Source organism: Calonectris borealis, chromosome 2 (assembly GCF_964195595.1).
Source record: "Calonectris borealis chromosome 2, bCalBor7.hap1.2, whole genome shotgun sequence".
Taxonomy (NCBI): Eukaryota; Metazoa; Chordata; class Aves; order Procellariiformes; family Procellariidae; genus Calonectris; species Calonectris borealis.
In genome coordinates, this window is record NC_134313.1 from 21710435 (window position 1) to 21727435 (window position 17001).

The window sequence follows — 17001 nt, forward strand, 5'->3', positions numbered from 1 at the left end:
TTCACCAGATTTTAGTTTATGAGCATCAGTGACAGTGACAACTGAGACTTCACATCCGAAGCCCTATAAAAGTTAACAATGAGCTTCAAAATCACTTCCAGAGTGGGAAACAGAAGATGACTCTTTTAAGCTTTCTCCAGAAGACATCTGAAGATTTATCACCCTGCATCATCAGGAAACATATTAAGGAGAGGATAAGACAACATGCCAGAGGACATTCCTACACATGTAACACATAGGCTAAATTACATGCTAAACTTATGAAATGGCACTCAAATCTGAGCAAGTTAGCATTAATTTCTCTCCCCACCCGCCTCCCAAAGTATGGACTGATATTTCAGTGGATTATAAAACTCTTTAGAAACAGAATTCTCCTTAAAGCTCTTAGAAAATAGGCTGTAAAGATGCAAGTCACGACACATGCTGTGAACACTCCCCATAATATTCTGATGAGGAATTACAGCACATAAATAATATGCTGTAAATTTTAACCCTAGACTGTATTTTTCCAGTACAGCCAATTTCTAACAGAGGCTCACAATTCTCAATTCCTCCACATCAGAGCACTTAAAACCGAGAAGTAATGACTCGTCTAGGATCAACCTAAAAAAAGTCACCTAGGGACAGAATGCAAGGAGTGAAGCAAATTAACTGCGAAGTAGAACAAAGTAACAAACAAAGCTTTTCCAGTACTTGTCTTACCAACTTCTAACAATTGCCTTTTGCCAATGCTCAAAAGGCTTCAAGTCTAGATTTACGCAGATCTGCAATCCTTTCCACTAGCAAAAAAAAAAAAAAAAAAAAAATCAGTTTTAGGAGATTCTCATTAATCTGTTTACTATTAGTGTAACTTATCTGCAAACCTATTGCTGAGCAACACAGAATCAGTAGTGTTTGTATATACATACGCAAACTTCAGGTGAAAGAGGAAGTACTACAAGTACTTTGAGTTTCTTTGCATTCATTCAGCTTGAGTGAAGGCATGATTTTTCATGATTAAAATTTCTAATAGTCATTCTTCTGTGGGGTGGGAGAGCAATACATTTTTCTTTTTTCCTAAAGTGTTCTGACGTAAAGTCTTTTGACATGATCTCAGTCCCTGAAAATCTGCGCAAGATTTTTGTGCCTATGAGCTGAATGGAAGTTAATTAAGTGCCACTAACTTGGATGAACTACTGCTTCAAAGAATAATCAAGATTTCTACCATACTATACCCAATACAGAAGTGCTTGTTTACAGGCTCAGCGGTTAATTCTGCTCGCACTGTTCTGCTTTAGGAAAATGGAAGTGAAGCTACCCAACTACTACTACTTATAGTACTACTACTACTACTTTCTTATAGTTTAAGGCATGTTCTTCTCCACTGTAAGTAAAGAGAATTACTTATGAGGGATACTAACACAGGGAACAAACGGACCTCATGCCCTCAAAACAACAGAATCACTTAACAGTAGGGGGGAAGTCTATCACAAGTTAATTGCATATTAACTGCTTGCATCACATCTAAGAAACAAGTGGTCTGGGAATCCAAAGGAAACAGGGTAAAAAAAAAAAAAGAATATATATACACACATATATATGTATATAACCTGATCCATCTACCTATCAGTAACTAAATTTTACTGTATGTTAATGGTTTAAATGTACTTCATTTTTACATCCCATACAGTAACAGTAAAACCTGAATGTTTAAGTACCTTGCCATTAGTGATGTACTTGCAATTAATTTTTAGAAATTTCTCTGTAAATGCTTCCTCCTCTTCGGAGGTGGATGACACCACTCTTGTAGGACGAACAGACGCATGTGCTGGTGAAGCAGCTGACTCTTTCCATTGGACTCCATCTGGATTCTAAAAGGAAATATAAAAAAAGACAACTTAGCAACCTGCCCTTTTAAATATTAACTTTAAGAGATCTTCTGTTCTGTAATTTTTGTTCTTTTTCTTTGACATAAAAGCAAATGTGAAAATAGGTTCCAAATCCACTGCAGTTTAAAGGACTGCTTTGATCTGACAGTGTATATAACTAATCTACCACAGCTTAACCAGCCCACAATAAGAAATGCTAGTGGGCAAAGATACTCAGAATCAACCCGGAAATAAACAAAATGATGATCAGAACTCACATAGGAAACTATCCAATATACTGTCACATGCAAAATTTGAGAAGTTAGCAGAAAGGATTATTTTCCAACTTCAACAAAAGTCCTATTAAATGTCTTCTGTAATCCTTCTACAATATTATACACTACTTTATGTTGGAAGGATGCTCTGAGGGTCAGCTAGTCCAACCCTGTGTTCAAAGCAGGCCTAAGCCTACATTAGGTCAGGTTGCTCATGGCATTTCCAGTTGAGTTTAAGTCTTCAAGGCTGGAGATTCTACAGCCTCTCTGAGAAACCTCCTCCAGTGTTTACTCACCCTCATTGAGAAAAATACTTTCCTCTTATTTAACCAGGACCTCTTGTGCAGCAACTCGCAGCTGTTTACTATGAACCTCTGAAGACCCTGACTCTTCTTCTCCTCCCCCTAACATGTCTACTAGGGAGTACAACACGGAAATCAGGTTGTCTATTAGTATTTCTCCTCCAGACTAAACAAACCCAGCTCCCCCAGCCAATCCTTGTGCCTCATGTGTTTCCATCCCCTGATCATGTTAATAGCCCTCCACTGGACTCTCTCCAGCATGTCTTGTACTGGAGGTGCCAGAAGTGGACACAACACTGCAATTGCAGCTTCACAAGCCCTGCAAGGAACAGAATAATCACCTTCCTTAACCTGTTGGTATTCATCTCCCACCTGACATGTGATAAGCCCTCACCATCACCTGTTGTTCAACATGTCCACCAGGACACTAGCCTCAACCTCTCCTTGGTCCTTAGCCTTTTTCTGCAAAACTGCTATGTAGCTAGCCAACCCTCATCCTGTACTGCCACATGGGGCTCTTTGTCCCAGGCAGGTCTTAGCCGTTGTTGAACTTCATGAGGTTTCTGTTACTTCATCTCTCCAGACTCTTGATGTCCCTCTGATGAGCAGCCCTTGCCCCTTCCTCCAGTGTATTGATCACTTTCCCTCATTTTTGCCGCCTCCCGCCCCCAGGCTTGCTGACAGTGCATTCTGTCCTCTGTCCCACCATTCAGGTCACTGATGGGCAGACTATAAACAATATTAGCCCCAGTAGGGACCCTCAAGGATTCCTAACTGTCCACCACAGAAAACAAACAACAAAAAACAACCAACCACACACACAAACGCTGAATCACTTTGAGCCCAAAGATCCTGCCAATTCTTCCAGCCCATCTTGTAGTCCTCCCATTCAGTTACATTTCTTGTAACAAGGCTGCTCTGGGACAGTGTCAAGGGCCTGCCTCATGTCAAGGTAAGTTACATGCACGGTTCTTCCCTCGCCTGCTGAGCCAGTCATCACAGAAAGCAAACACTTTGGTCAGGCATGATATGCCCTTGGTAAATTCACTCTGGCTGTTCCCAACCATCTTTGTCTTTCGCATACCTGGATATAACTTTCAGAGGATTTCCTTCATGACCTTCCTGGGCAGATACAGGAAGAGCTATTTATCTTGCTGTCTAACAGTATATCTAACAAACTAGTGAACATGGAACCCTACCAGGGACAGGACAGACAGTGAAAAAATTGTTTTCAAATAAAAGCTACATGTATAGTAGACAGACTGCGCCAAAGCCTGTTTTATAGTCACAATAACCCTGTTTTGGAGCTTAACCAACATTTAAAAACTTCCATTTCATACATAATTGCTATTTTTAGTTACTAATATAATATTACTATTTATAAAAAAATGTGAACTTCTATGTTCCCTTTGGTTTTCTGCTTTTCTGTTCAGTTCTATTCACTAGTACAGATTGCAGCTAAATGCCTTTAATCATATCCAGGAACATTATGCACAATTGTTTTCAGTTCCTCATCTTTCTGGCACTAATTTAGCCTTCGCCTGCATCTTTCAATTTTAGTTATAAAGCAAACAAAAAACCAAAACAACTTATAGAACACTGAACTGAATTTTGCTGAAAAAATTAATGAAGATATAACTAAGAAACAAACTTCCTGGAGATGAGTTCGTCTATATATGCCTTTCTCCTAAAAATTATGTGGTCACCTTTGTGACGCATATAACTTAGCAAGTGGTTGCAAGAGTCCCCAGCTGATATCCAAGTCCACTGTGAACAATCCAGCTATTTCTCATTCATATTGCTGCGCAACATAGAAACAGGAACAATACTGATGGCAGACTTTCAAGTGTAATGACGACACCCTTGTCACTACATATTATTTTGAAGTGGATTTTAAGTTTTATAGGTAGTAAAGCTTATTGAATCTTCTCAGATATGTGCATTAGACTGCTGAATGAAGAAATCCTTCTCAAAACCCAGCAGCATAAGAAAGGCTTAAAAATCTAAGCTGAGCTCTTACATACACACTGACACTAACAAACTTATTGAAATACACACTGAAATCTTAACTTAAGTATAGCAATGTAAAAAAACTTAACAGGGTTATGCAGGTCTTACATTAACCACATGCTGGTTTGTATTTAGCCACGTGGTTGTGTTAAGCTACTCCAACGTTTGATAAAACAGAAACAAAAGAACAGAGCATATCATAGTTTATATTTTGCCTCAACAGAGGTTCAGATGTTGCTTAATCATCTTATTCAATTTCTAGCAAGAACTCATTGATTTCAATGACCATAGCACAGAGAGAAGACCTCTTTACATTATACAGGCAGAGTAACGTATCCTCTTTACCTTAAAATGTGCTTAAACTTAAACTGCAAATCTGGAGTCAAAATTGGAGGAAAGTCAAAGACGACAGACATCAATACAGAGCATTAGAGTATGTATGCTAGTATTTCTCTCATTTGTAAGGATAGCAATCAGCAAAGAGAGGAGAAACATGGGAAACAGGTGCTATGATAAAGAACAAAATCCTCCAGCCTTAACTGCTCAAAGAGAAGTTGAGTGCTTTTTGTGTCGCTGGAGAGACCATTCAAAAAACAAAACCACACGCACAGACACACACACACACAGAGTCCACAATGACAAGTGCAAGTGATTTTTGTTTTTGCTTTCTTTTGACAAACTGTACCTAGAAACATCCCTTCCCTCCTCATATGTACTTTGAAAGACTTCAGAAACTTCCATAAACACTATTATATATTGTTACATTGCTCATTTGTTTGACTTTCCCTGAAGCATTTAAGAACTGCTTGTAGTGATCCACAACATGTAATGAGATACACAAAATAGTTCTGCAAGAATACAGTACGTGTCAGTTAAATGAAATTTAACACTCAAATTGTTGCTAACATAGAACTGCCTACACTAAACAACCTTTTGCATACGAGGATTTTAACTTTTAAAGTATTTTAATCTACTTTGTTTCTTCTACACTTTCAAGCTTTTTTTTCTGCTATGTGCATATAGTCAATAAAAAAGTTTTCAATAAGTTACAGGTATGGTTACACTATTAAGCCTCCTTAACTATTATATGCAAACAAGCATAAACAAAATAATCCATAAAAGCAAGAATAAGGTATGTTTCTGACATGGGATCTAGTGCATTGTAGGAAGAGCTCTGATTTCTAGCAGTAAAACTAACAATTTCCCCTTGAGTAACTTCTCACGACATATGCTATATGGGTAGGCCTATCCTAGCATTTACAGTCATTCTGAGGCTGATATAGAAGAATGTATTCTTGCAGACCAGTCTATTTACTATGCTACAATACATTCAGTTTGCCATAAAACATAAAAGAAATATTCAGCACTAATGACAGCAGACACCTCAGGAAACAGACATACTATGTCAGAGTAAAGGTGTAACAGCAAAAGCAAATAGTAATTTTCAATAGAAGGGTCATCACAGCCTTTGTAATGCAGCTTGGGAACCTATTCAGCAATAAAGCAATACCTTTTTATTTAAACTTCTCTGGACGAAGTCATGCAAGCAAATAAATAAATAAATGCTTGAAGTCTCAAACCTTCCTCAACTTTGAGCACATGGAATTCTGGAGTAGACATATGACAGCTTGACTGAGCACTACCAAGAAGTGCTTTCAAGAAAATTTGTTATTTGAGAGAAAAGATAATAATAACTGGGAAAAGAATAGTAGTGACATGTTAAGAAACATCCGAGTAATGTCATAATTGCATAAATTGCAGAGAAGCTCAGGCTCCAATACTGCATCTTCCTGGTCAGAGTTCTCCCCATGGAATTCTGTTGACAGCAAACCAGTGTTCCTGGAAAGACATGCTTTTACAAAGCTAGCTCCTAGCCAAAACTATACATTTAAGCTGAATTACAGAGCAGCTTTGATGGCTAAACAATTTTAGTATTCTAAAGTCTACAAAAGTAAAAATACTGAGTAGAAGTCAGCTATGATCAACTCTGTATTAGTCCTTCACTGAAACAGACTTTTTTTTCCTTTACTTCGTTTTGCTAAATGAAACTAGAGAACCCCCTCCTGCAACTCTACAGGGAGTGGGGGGAGCCCTTACATTTGTTGTACTTTAACCCGGCAGGCAGCTAAACACCACACAACCGTTCGCTCACTCCCCCCAAGTGGAATGAGGGAGAGAATCAAAAAAAAAACAACTGATGAGTTTAGATAAAGACAATTTAACAGGACAGAAAAGAAAGGGAAAATAATAATAATGATTAAAGAATACACAAAACAAGTGATGCACAATGCAATTGCTCACTACCCGCTGACCAATGACCAGGCAGTTCCCGAGCAGTGGACCCCCAGCCAGCTTTTCCCTAGTTTATATACTGAGCATGATGTCATATGGTATAAAATATCCCTTTGGTCAGTTGGGGTCAGCTGCCCCAGCCGTGTCCCCTCCCAACTTCTTGTGCACCCCCAGCCTACCCGCTGGTGGGGTGGTGTGAGAAGCAGGAAAAGGCCTTGACTCTGTTTAAGCACTGCTCAGCAGTAACGAAAACATCAGTGTGTTATCAACATTATTCTCATCCTAAATGCAAAACACAGCACTATAGCAGCTACTAGGAAGAAAATGAACTCTATCCCAGCCAAAACCAGCACAACCTTTTAGCTACTTGAGTATTCTTGCCAATGTATCATTGCTACAAAAACTATTAATAAGATTAGAGACAAATGTTTAACTAGTTCTGAAAGGTAACAAATACAGAAATGCAACAGGAATTTAAGTATTTAAGATTTCAGTGTGCAACGATAGCATCTTGCTACAAATAACTTGCCTTAAAATCAGTTTTCAAATAGAAAACTGTCATTTACAAAGATTAAAAGCTTGTATTTACTTTTTAAAAGGTACTGTTTTACTTTTCGACTCTAAGTGTTCTTTCTCCCCAAAACAAAACGATAGTTTAAGAAGAAAGCATAGCAGCTGTAACATTTATCTTGTAAGGGAAAATTACTTTCAAGGACAACAGGTATACCTACATTTACTGCAGCCTTGTCAAGCTCTGCTTCGGAAGATGTAGGTGATAGGGGACTTATAGGACTTAGAGAGGGGGAGCTGTCCACACTAGAAATGTAGTCTGGGTCAGGAACATACAAAATCTATAAAGAAGATATAATGTAGTTAGAAGTTATGCTTTCAGGTTTACTTTAGATTTCCCACCAGTTCAGGTATATTTGCTATGCTTTCTCAAAATAAGCTGTATAAAATCATTCCTGCTCCCCTTAATTTAAACAGAAATTATGAGCTGAGGGAATAAACAATACCACACAAAGTACTACTTAATTTTAGCTTTTAAACTTTTTAAATGCTATCTTGAGATAAAATTGATTTTTAGTCATAATAATTGAGGAAGAAGTTCAGATAGAAAGCATTAAAAGTATACAGCATGCCAGAAACACCTAATACAGTGTCCAAGGAAGACCTGTCCCATTATTTTTCTTGCTATTACTCTACTATTTGAGCAACCAAGAAACAGGCTGAGGAACAAGTTCATAGAATAGCTCTTGGCACTGAATGTTTAAAAAAAAAAAATCAACTGAAGTTATTCACCCCTTAAATACATTATTTTGACCATGGTAGGCATTCAAGCTACCTAGACAAAGTTTTGCAGCAATCAGAAATAAACACCGAATTTTTTTCAAACACAGAGCTAATACCAAATAGGCAATGGTTAATACTGTAGCTGACCTATCACTTGTTTCCAGGCCTGGCTTTCAAAGAGAAAAGTGAAAAGTGAAGGCAAAAAAGGGGAAAAAAAAGATGTTAGCAATAGTAACCTATAAGAAGTGAATGATAGTTCATATACTGCTGGTAAAGACAGAAAGTTTTCAGAGTGGAATAGAAACATTATTAGATTTATTAAAATAGAATTGCAAGCAGTAATATGCAGTCAGGAATGTTGTTTGTAAGCTGTACCCTGAATTTGTCTTCTGAGCTAGAGTTGGTAAACAGCCTGCTATATTTGCAAAGTAACAATTTAGCTTGTACCAAAGTGTTATTATACCATTAAGTATATTTAGTTTTAAAAGTCCTCTGATCTTATTTAAGAGAGACAGGTAGCTTCATTACATGTTCCCTTTTTAGGCAGTTATTTAATAAGCACAAGGAATTCACAAACTACAGAAAAATGAAAAACTCTTTTACAAAGCCAATAGGAAAACCAGTAAGAGAAGCACTTTAACAGTTTCTTTGGTAGAGATGAGAAATACAGGGAAAAAGGTCTTTGTTGGATAAGTGACATATATAGTGTAATAGTACCTGTCCAGGAACAACTGCTCTGGAGAAAAGCTTATTTAATTGAACCAGTTCATTGGGTGTTGTATCAAATTTCAAGGCAATACTGTTTAAAGTATCTCTTGATTCCACCTGTATCAATTGGGGAAAAAAGAAAAAGAAAGAAACCTGTAAGCAGTTACTTCAAATAGTGGCTTACAAATTTTATCACATGTAGATTTACCGAGATTTTGATGAACTTTAAGTCTTTATATCTTATGATTGCTCCAAAAAGAAAAAAAAGAAACAAACGCAAACACAAACCCCCAAAAACATACCTACCCCCTAAATATTAGTCTATTGCAACCCCATATAAGAACACCTGCCTTCCCACTATGTTTCCGGGTGACCAGAAGTGTCAGTCACACCGACTGCGCTGTAGGCTCAGCTATTGCACCAGAACTTCTGGTCTATAAATTCACTGCTGGGTACGACTGGACTAATACACAATTGACTGGTTTCACAGAACCCTTTATCCTCTCTCAAACTCTTCTTCTCCATCCTTCACTTACAGAAAACCTGAAGCAATCTCTATAAACGTGAACATGCTCTCTTCCTATTGAAATAAGCTTCTGTTCACCTGACTTTCAAGTAAAATCCATCACTGAGATAAAAAGTAAAAATACTGAAGCAAAACAGGTCAATCAGTATGACAGCAGATAGAGCATAAGCATTTTGAGCAGGTGATTCCTGAGTAAGGGAAGGATTTTTCCAACCTCTTATTTTCACTCCCATCTCCCAAAATGTACCCAATATGAACCAACAGAAGAAAACAAAGGGAAAAGTTTTATTCACAGTGAGAATTTCAGAATAAAGAATTCATAGCAAGCATTTAAGAATGGTGAAGATCATATTGCCTGGAGAAAAGTAGGCTTCGGGGTGACCTTATTGCAGCCTTTCAGTACTTAAAGGAGGCTTATAAGAAAGATGGGGACAAACTTTTTAGCAGGGCCTGTTGCAACAGGACAAGGGGTAATGGTTTTAGACTAAGAGAGGGTAGATTTAGACTAGATGTAAGGAAGAAATTTTTTGCAATGACGAGGGTGGTGAAACACTGCAACAGGCTGCCCAGAGAGGTGGTAGATGCCCCATCCCTGCAATCACTCAAAGTCAGGTTGGACGGGGCTCTATATAAATAGTAAGTATTAGACTAGTTATTCACAGCTTTAATTTTCCTTCTATTTTCAGGCTATTCACTTAATTTTAAGTTTTCTTGACAATTACAGAAAATAATGCTTTCTCTTTTAAATTCCCTTTTCTTTACTTAATTTTCAAGGGAAAAGTAGGGAAGGGAGAAAAAAGTGAAAGACAAAACCACGTTTTTCTTCATAGTGTATGTTTTACACACAACTGTTTTGAGAAAGCCAGTGGACATCATTACTCGACATGACTGCATACCCACTAGGTGTCTTCTGCTCCTCACGCACTTCCTTAACGAAAATGTGGGAGCGTCATGTCTTGTATGCCTTGTCAACTGTTGCTAGACTTAAAGGTAGATATCCTTTACTTCCGCTTGAGCAATTGAACGAGGGCAGAAAAAAAAATTGAGGGTAGGGTAGGAAAAGTCTCAGAGCACACATGTTTTAATAGCTTTTGGTACTGCTTGCTCTGAGAGTAGACCTTGACCTTACACAGTCACACAGAAAAAGGCAGCATTTGGAAGCGAAAGACTAAACTGCTCTATTTCAGTAGCTGTACTGCAGCGGAGGTAAGTATATAACATACATTGGGCTAGCCTGCTTCCCACCGTACTCTGTTGTGGACTGCTCCAGATGAATTAGTATATTCCATGTAACTAATAAGCATTATATGTTTTGCTGTCAGTAGAATGCAACGAGGCACATCCATTCTTTACAGAAGCAGCAAACACTTTCCAGAGTGGAAGAATATGTATCTACAGGTTATAGTGTTAGTTAATATTGGGTGATTAAATATTTAATATTTCAATACATTTTATTTGCATTGTGAGAATAGCTGGCAAACAGAGTTGCTATTGGCTGCAAAGCAAGAATGGTATATAAAAAGTTAAATAATTGCTCCTCCAAATGCATGCCCACTTAAATGTTCCAAAACGTCACACTGAACAGAACACTAGCCACAAAAGATTTTAGGAAAAGAAACACCTTCTCTTCATTAACTGTTTTCAAAGTATGTCATGTTAGCCAACACATGTTGACAGCACAGGAATAAAAAAGTATAACTGACAGATACAAAGAATCAAACTATATCCTTTAAATACAGAAGTGGGTTGTTCTGAAGAAAAAGGGCTACAAATATAATGTACTTTGAAGGCTGCTACAGTTCAACAGATAGAAACAGAGGGTGGTTTGTGATACTAATATAATTAAGGTTCACAAGTAAGAGTTAAAGAATTCCTTTACATATAGAATTCAATATCATTTTGTAAAGGTACATTTGTCAGTCTAGATTAAAGAAAAAAGATAGGTATTGCCAAAGAAATGGCAATCAAGTTTTTTTAGGTAAATTTCTAATTCTATTATGACAATTCCCTATATAGTAAGCCATTAAGCTAAACAAAGCAGCAAAAATATCTCTTTACTGATATTTCAGGTATGAAAGACTATTGTACTACCTCTTAGTATGTCACTACTCTATAATCACAGAGATATGCAAAAAATAAGAATATTCTTGTTTGCCACTTTTAATTGGTTCTAAAGCAGAAATCAAAACAGGACCCTAACCTGACCAGATATGTACTACTTGTTCCATAGATGATAAAAAAACTGACAACCAAATCAAATAACAGTAGTGTTTCTATCAGAAGCTCTATATAATATAGAAGGTTTGCTAAAACAAACTATAAAGTGAGATTCAAAAGTTTTGCCTAATTCAAAAGTTTGCTCTCACATAAATGTTGGAGGACAACGGTTAGTTGCTAGGTAGATACTCCTTAGGTATCACTTATGATTGAAATATTTGAGATTTCAGACTAACTTATGATATGATATAAAAGAAATTAAAAGCATTCAATTAAAACCCACAAAACTTAAGCCCTTTAAGAGTGCATTCACTCTTTTCAGCCTTCAGAAATAAAACCATCTGGTGAGATCTCTTGGCAGCTAAAGGGTTTATCTCACAAGTCATGAACACAACAATGGCAAATACAAGCTTCCTTTTCCTATTTGGCTGTAAAGCTTGTACAGGCAAATCTCCACACTACATGGGATTTCAGAGACCAGCAGTGATACTTTCTTAAAACAAAGAAACTGTTCATGTAATAAAGACTTCCTGAAGTATCTCCCTATATTCAAAGGCCTATTTTCCAATTCTCAGGCTTTCTACAATTTCAAAAAATAGAATCTGAACCACCAAAAGCTGAAAGACTAACTTTGTAGAAAAGCATAGTTTAAGCTTTTCCAATCATTTTTTCCCCATCAATTCAATACTGGAAGAGAGGTCAAAAAGTCATTCCTTCTCTCCCAGGAAACAAACTTTCTATAGATTATGCATGTAGCTATTTAAATGCTATTCTGAATATTAAGAATTTTATATAAATATTTGGATATTGAAGTACTATGCTGAATCTTCATGGGACAATTTCCCCTTTTGAGAAGAGAGACGGATGATGAACAGTTATTACATTGTTTCATGATTTTAACAGAATGGCAAGATTTGTTCAAATACAAGTAAACCTCTGAAAAACAATCACCAGATATGTGACAACACTATTTTATTCCCTGAAACAATCTGAAACAGACTTGAGTAGGCCAGCTGGTGCTTTGAAGTGGTTCAATACATATCATGCACTGGCTTTGCTTCCTTCAGTATACTGACTTGAGTGTAAAGATTCAAAGATACCAATTAATGAAAACGTAAAAAGAAAACAAGAATGACTTAGTCAGGACTGCATTAAACTTAACACACACAAACTTCTGTTGAAGAAGAGCTTCTCAAACTATAAGTAGCTTTCCTATACTCAATAGCAAGAGCTTCTAGTTATCAACTGCCTCATGTAGAGATAAGACACATAAGGCCTTACTAGCTAGTTACTTCTACCTTACGTAGTCACTTATATATGTATACAATTAAGTCTAAAATTCTAAGTTAGCTAAAATCGGTTTTTACAGATATAGATACAGAAAGAGCCACACCTTCCACCTTCCTTTTCCAGTAAAAACCCAAATCAAACACTCTTCCAATGGGGATTGTGTCCCCATTTGAGCAGAGGTACATCCCATTACCTCTCTTCCACTTACAGAGTGCTATTATATATACCCATGTTTGCCAGGTATGCTGTGTGCACCAGTAGACAAATAGCTTTGGAGTCACCACTGACTATGGTTCAAACTGCCTTCATGTCTGTCAGTTTAGCAGCTGGCAAAGTTATTTAAAAACCTTATTTAAAACCGGATTCTCTACTGATATTTTAATGAACTTAATTATCATTGCATCTCAACAATTGGAGTTCACTCAGTCTTCATTCAAAATTATACACTGAATACATACAAATCAGAGTGGTTTTTTTTTTAAGTATTTCAAGACTAGTTGTCCAAGAACCAGAAAACAACAAAACAATGGTTTAAGAGTATTAAAAGGAACTAAGAAAATTAAAGAAATGGGAGGACTAGAAGGACAAGTGAGGTCAAAGAGGAGAAGACGACACAAGAACTTTGGTGCTGTACCCAAACAGAAATAGAAATAACAGATTATGACTATATTAACTGATTGTTAATAGGTCTAATTTATATAATAAGCAACATCAGGAAAACAGAACTTGTAAATATCATAAAAGCAACACCAAAAATAATTTTAAAACTGGGCAAAAGATAAAACAGATAAAGTAATAGGCCATCATTATGATCCACATTTTCTAAATTCCCCCAAATTGGGAAAGAGACTATGACAGTGGCATGCTCAAAGAAAAGCAACAGTCAGACAAGAATACAATCCCTGGCTTTGAAATGGAAGCATCAAGAAAAAAGCAAAAACTCCTAAGTGTGTAGTAGTCTAAACAGCATGTAAAGGCTTACAATGGCAATAAAACTAGCTGCACCAGAAGAGAGAACCTTTAGCACTCTCTGTCCAAGCTACCCTAGGATTGAAAGCGAAATCCACAGTTACTCTAGAAAGATACTAGCAGACAGTCACCATTTATCTACTCTCAAAATAAACATGTTCAGCAAGTCATTACAACAAGAAATTCCAAGTATTCGTGTGAGTTCAAATTCTAGCAAACTTTCACCTGTTTCACAAACACACTTGCCACCCACGCCCCCTGAGCTAAGAAAGGATCACAAATTCCTCCTTGCTTTCCCTTAAACAGCTGACTTCAGAAGACCCTGTAGTTTTGTTCTCAGTATACTTATCTAACTGGTTTCTAACCAAAACAAAGAAGAGTCAAGACCCAGTTTCCGGATACTAGACTTACCACTTAATAACTGGGAAAGACCGCATGCAGGAAGACGGTTGGACTCGATGATCTTAGAGGTCTTTTCCAACCTGTATGTATGATTCTAAGACCGGCAGTTCAACACTGAGGAGTCTGGCTTAAAACTCAGTCTTAAGACCCTGGTGTACTACAGGCTTGTGTGACCTTCATTAATTAATATCAGGCTCTTTTGATGATCTGGAGAAAAGACTGTGTGTTACAGTGCTTACCTGCTACTTCAGGAGAAGAGCACAGCCTTCGATCCTCAGAGTTAAAGGGGAGGGAGTGGGGCAGGGGAAGGGAATTCTCACATCAGAGCCTCCAGAGAGAAACCAGATCATCTGCCTCTGTTGCTCACTTGTAATTTTTTTTTCCCCAAACAAACCCTAATTTTTCCTGTATAGTCTATTGCACTTGAGAAAAAAAAAAAAACTATCTGTAAATAATCACAATTATTTCCTTTTTCTCGTCAAAAGGAAGAGGGGTTAGAAGGCTTTTGCTGAATGCAACTGCTACCATGCTATTATCATTGGTGACCAGTGGCCAACACTGTCTACTTATGCTCCTTTATTTATGTGTAGCTGGCTCTTCTAACACCTGTAGGCAGACATTGGTTGTTTTGTGTTATATGTTGTACAAACACACGTCTAATGCAACAGTAATATAATGATGTCAAATAAGCAACGTAAAAAATGCTATTTTCACAACATAAAAAGGACTAAAAGTTCTAGCTAGTAACAATAATTGATCTAAACTATCTATTCTGTTGGTCCTTAGAGCCTGTTCACATGCATCAGCTGTGTGCAGAAGGGGAAAACAATTGGCGTGGAGCACCAACTGTGAATTCTGAAATAACAGATAATACTAATTTGCATCTAATCTGTTGACTGACATTCAGAAGAAGAGAAACTGTATTAACTCAAAAAAAAAAATCTGTTCACTGTCTAAGCAATAACAGTAAAAATAAACCAGTTTTCTATATCCTTTAGAGGCAGTCACTAAAAATTAACTTAGTGACATTCTTTTAAACCTACTAGCCTGGGTAAGCTTAGGAATTGCTTCCTTCACTTAGTACCACATCTGTTGACAGCTTCTCGCTGGTGCTACATACAGAACAGTAGTTCCAAGTTTTTATGCTTTGGGAATTTTAGATTAAAATCTTTAACATTAACTGCCTTCTGGCTTTATCTTTAAAGAGAAAATATATTTTATTGTTTATTTGTCCCCAAAGTAATGATGTTCTTTTTTAAAAAATTCCGGTGGGAAGTGTATTTCACCTTAAAAACCCATAGTTTGCATCAGTGAGATTCTATCTCACTCTAAACTTCAGGAATACAAATAAGCCCTTCCCCCCTAAAACCATGTAGCCACTGGAAAAACTAACACATTAAATTATTATTAAAAAAATGCAAAAAACTCCACTAACTTTTCAACAATACTGGGGGCGAGTCTAGTTTCTGCCTTCGTCCTTCTACTATTTCCCAAAGCAGCAACACAGGCAGACATATAAATACGTGTGTGTGTGTGTGTCTGTGTTGTTGCTTTGAGAGGTAGTAGGATGAGGTAGGCAGAAACCAGACTTAAGTTCATCTCTCCACGTGGTATAAAGTCATAAATAATAACAGCAGCAAATTATCACAATAGTTAGCAGACCTCTTATACATATAGTGAACATATGGTTCACTAGAGGTTAGATCTATGTATTTTATTAAGACATACATGCACAACACATAACCAAAAGCTCTGAAAACTTGATGTTCTTAAGTACTTGACGAGTGAAAGATACAGCAAGACCAGACAAAATACTGCATTTGTGAAGCTGAAATGCACCATGTTCCATACACACAACAGGCTCCTTTAGAAGCTGGACCAAGTTGCAAGACAAGAAGTCTTTGATTCTTGTGAATCGTCTTTTTGACTCACAAGGAAATGATACATACTTCAGTATGTATTAAGAAAGTTATTTTTGTAAATAAAACCCCACCTACTGGAACACAAAAACCTGCAGAAGTACATGACAACTTGACACAACCATATTAGTTTAAAAAAGGAAAGCTTGGTGCTTTAGCTTTGCCTGGAATCTCACATACCAAGGTAAATGCAGGCACATGGTGGCAAGAGACCAAGTTAAGGGATTTACTGACTGAAGAGGAACCCCAGTTTTACAGAGTTACACCTGAACATTTTTTCCAATTATTTCAGACAAAATGGGGTTAATGTAATAGAAACAATTTAATAGTCACATTTACACATTCTTCAGCTGCTAGAACTTAAGCAGAAGAAATTTCTTTTCTGAATCTCAACTTCAAGGATGTCTTTAGTATAGGCTAGAATGATATTCAAATTCCCAATACAAGCCACACTAATGAAGTGCTTCTCGCTCCAATACACACATCCTCTGTCTCTCTCCAAATAACTATCACAGCCTTGTCAGTAGTTAAGCCGTATCACAGCTTGGCTTAGTGCAACATTAAGAGTTAAGTCTCCCCCATATCTCTTATTCTTGGAATAAGATAACACCAAGAGGTCAAGTAAAGACTTTTTATAAAGAAGTTCTCTTTTTTTATTTTATCATGTCTGACTTCAAAAGCATTCAAAGATAACTGTGACAGACTTTCCCTATTGTAACATCAACCCTATAAGCATTATTTATAGGCTTAATTATATTTCCAGTATATAACACAAGACAGATACTTCTCCTTCAGTTTCCCTTAGTAACCACAAATCTGAAAAGCTGACTGCAGCACAGTTTGAGGGTCATTTCAAGAACAGAACAGGCAGAGAAAGGCTCTATTTTCAGATACTGCTGCAGAAACAGAACTGTACAGTAAAAGGTATAGATTTATGAAAATTATTAGGAG

General features: G+C 37.0%; 1 protein-coding gene across 6 annotated transcripts in view; it reads right to left on the reverse strand.

Moving 5' to 3' along the window:
* The window catches only part of OXR1 (oxidation resistance 1), a 293610-nt gene that overhangs the window by 54174 nt on the left and 222435 nt on the right, over nucleotides 1-17001 (reverse strand). For 4 of the 6 annotated variants that reach the window (XM_075141283.1, XM_075141284.1, XM_075141282.1 and 1 more), the window contains 3 exons: nucleotides 8737-8844; nucleotides 7458-7577; nucleotides 1698-1850 (listed from right to left, as the gene is read on the reverse strand). In XM_075141283.1, the coding sequence (XP_074997384.1) occupies nucleotides 1698-1850; nucleotides 7458-7577; nucleotides 8737-8844 (381 nt within the window). The remainder of the gene's footprint in view (nucleotides 1-1697; nucleotides 1851-7457; nucleotides 7578-8736; nucleotides 8845-17001) is intronic. The other 2 variants (XM_075141285.1, XM_075141287.1) reach the window with 2 other exon arrangements.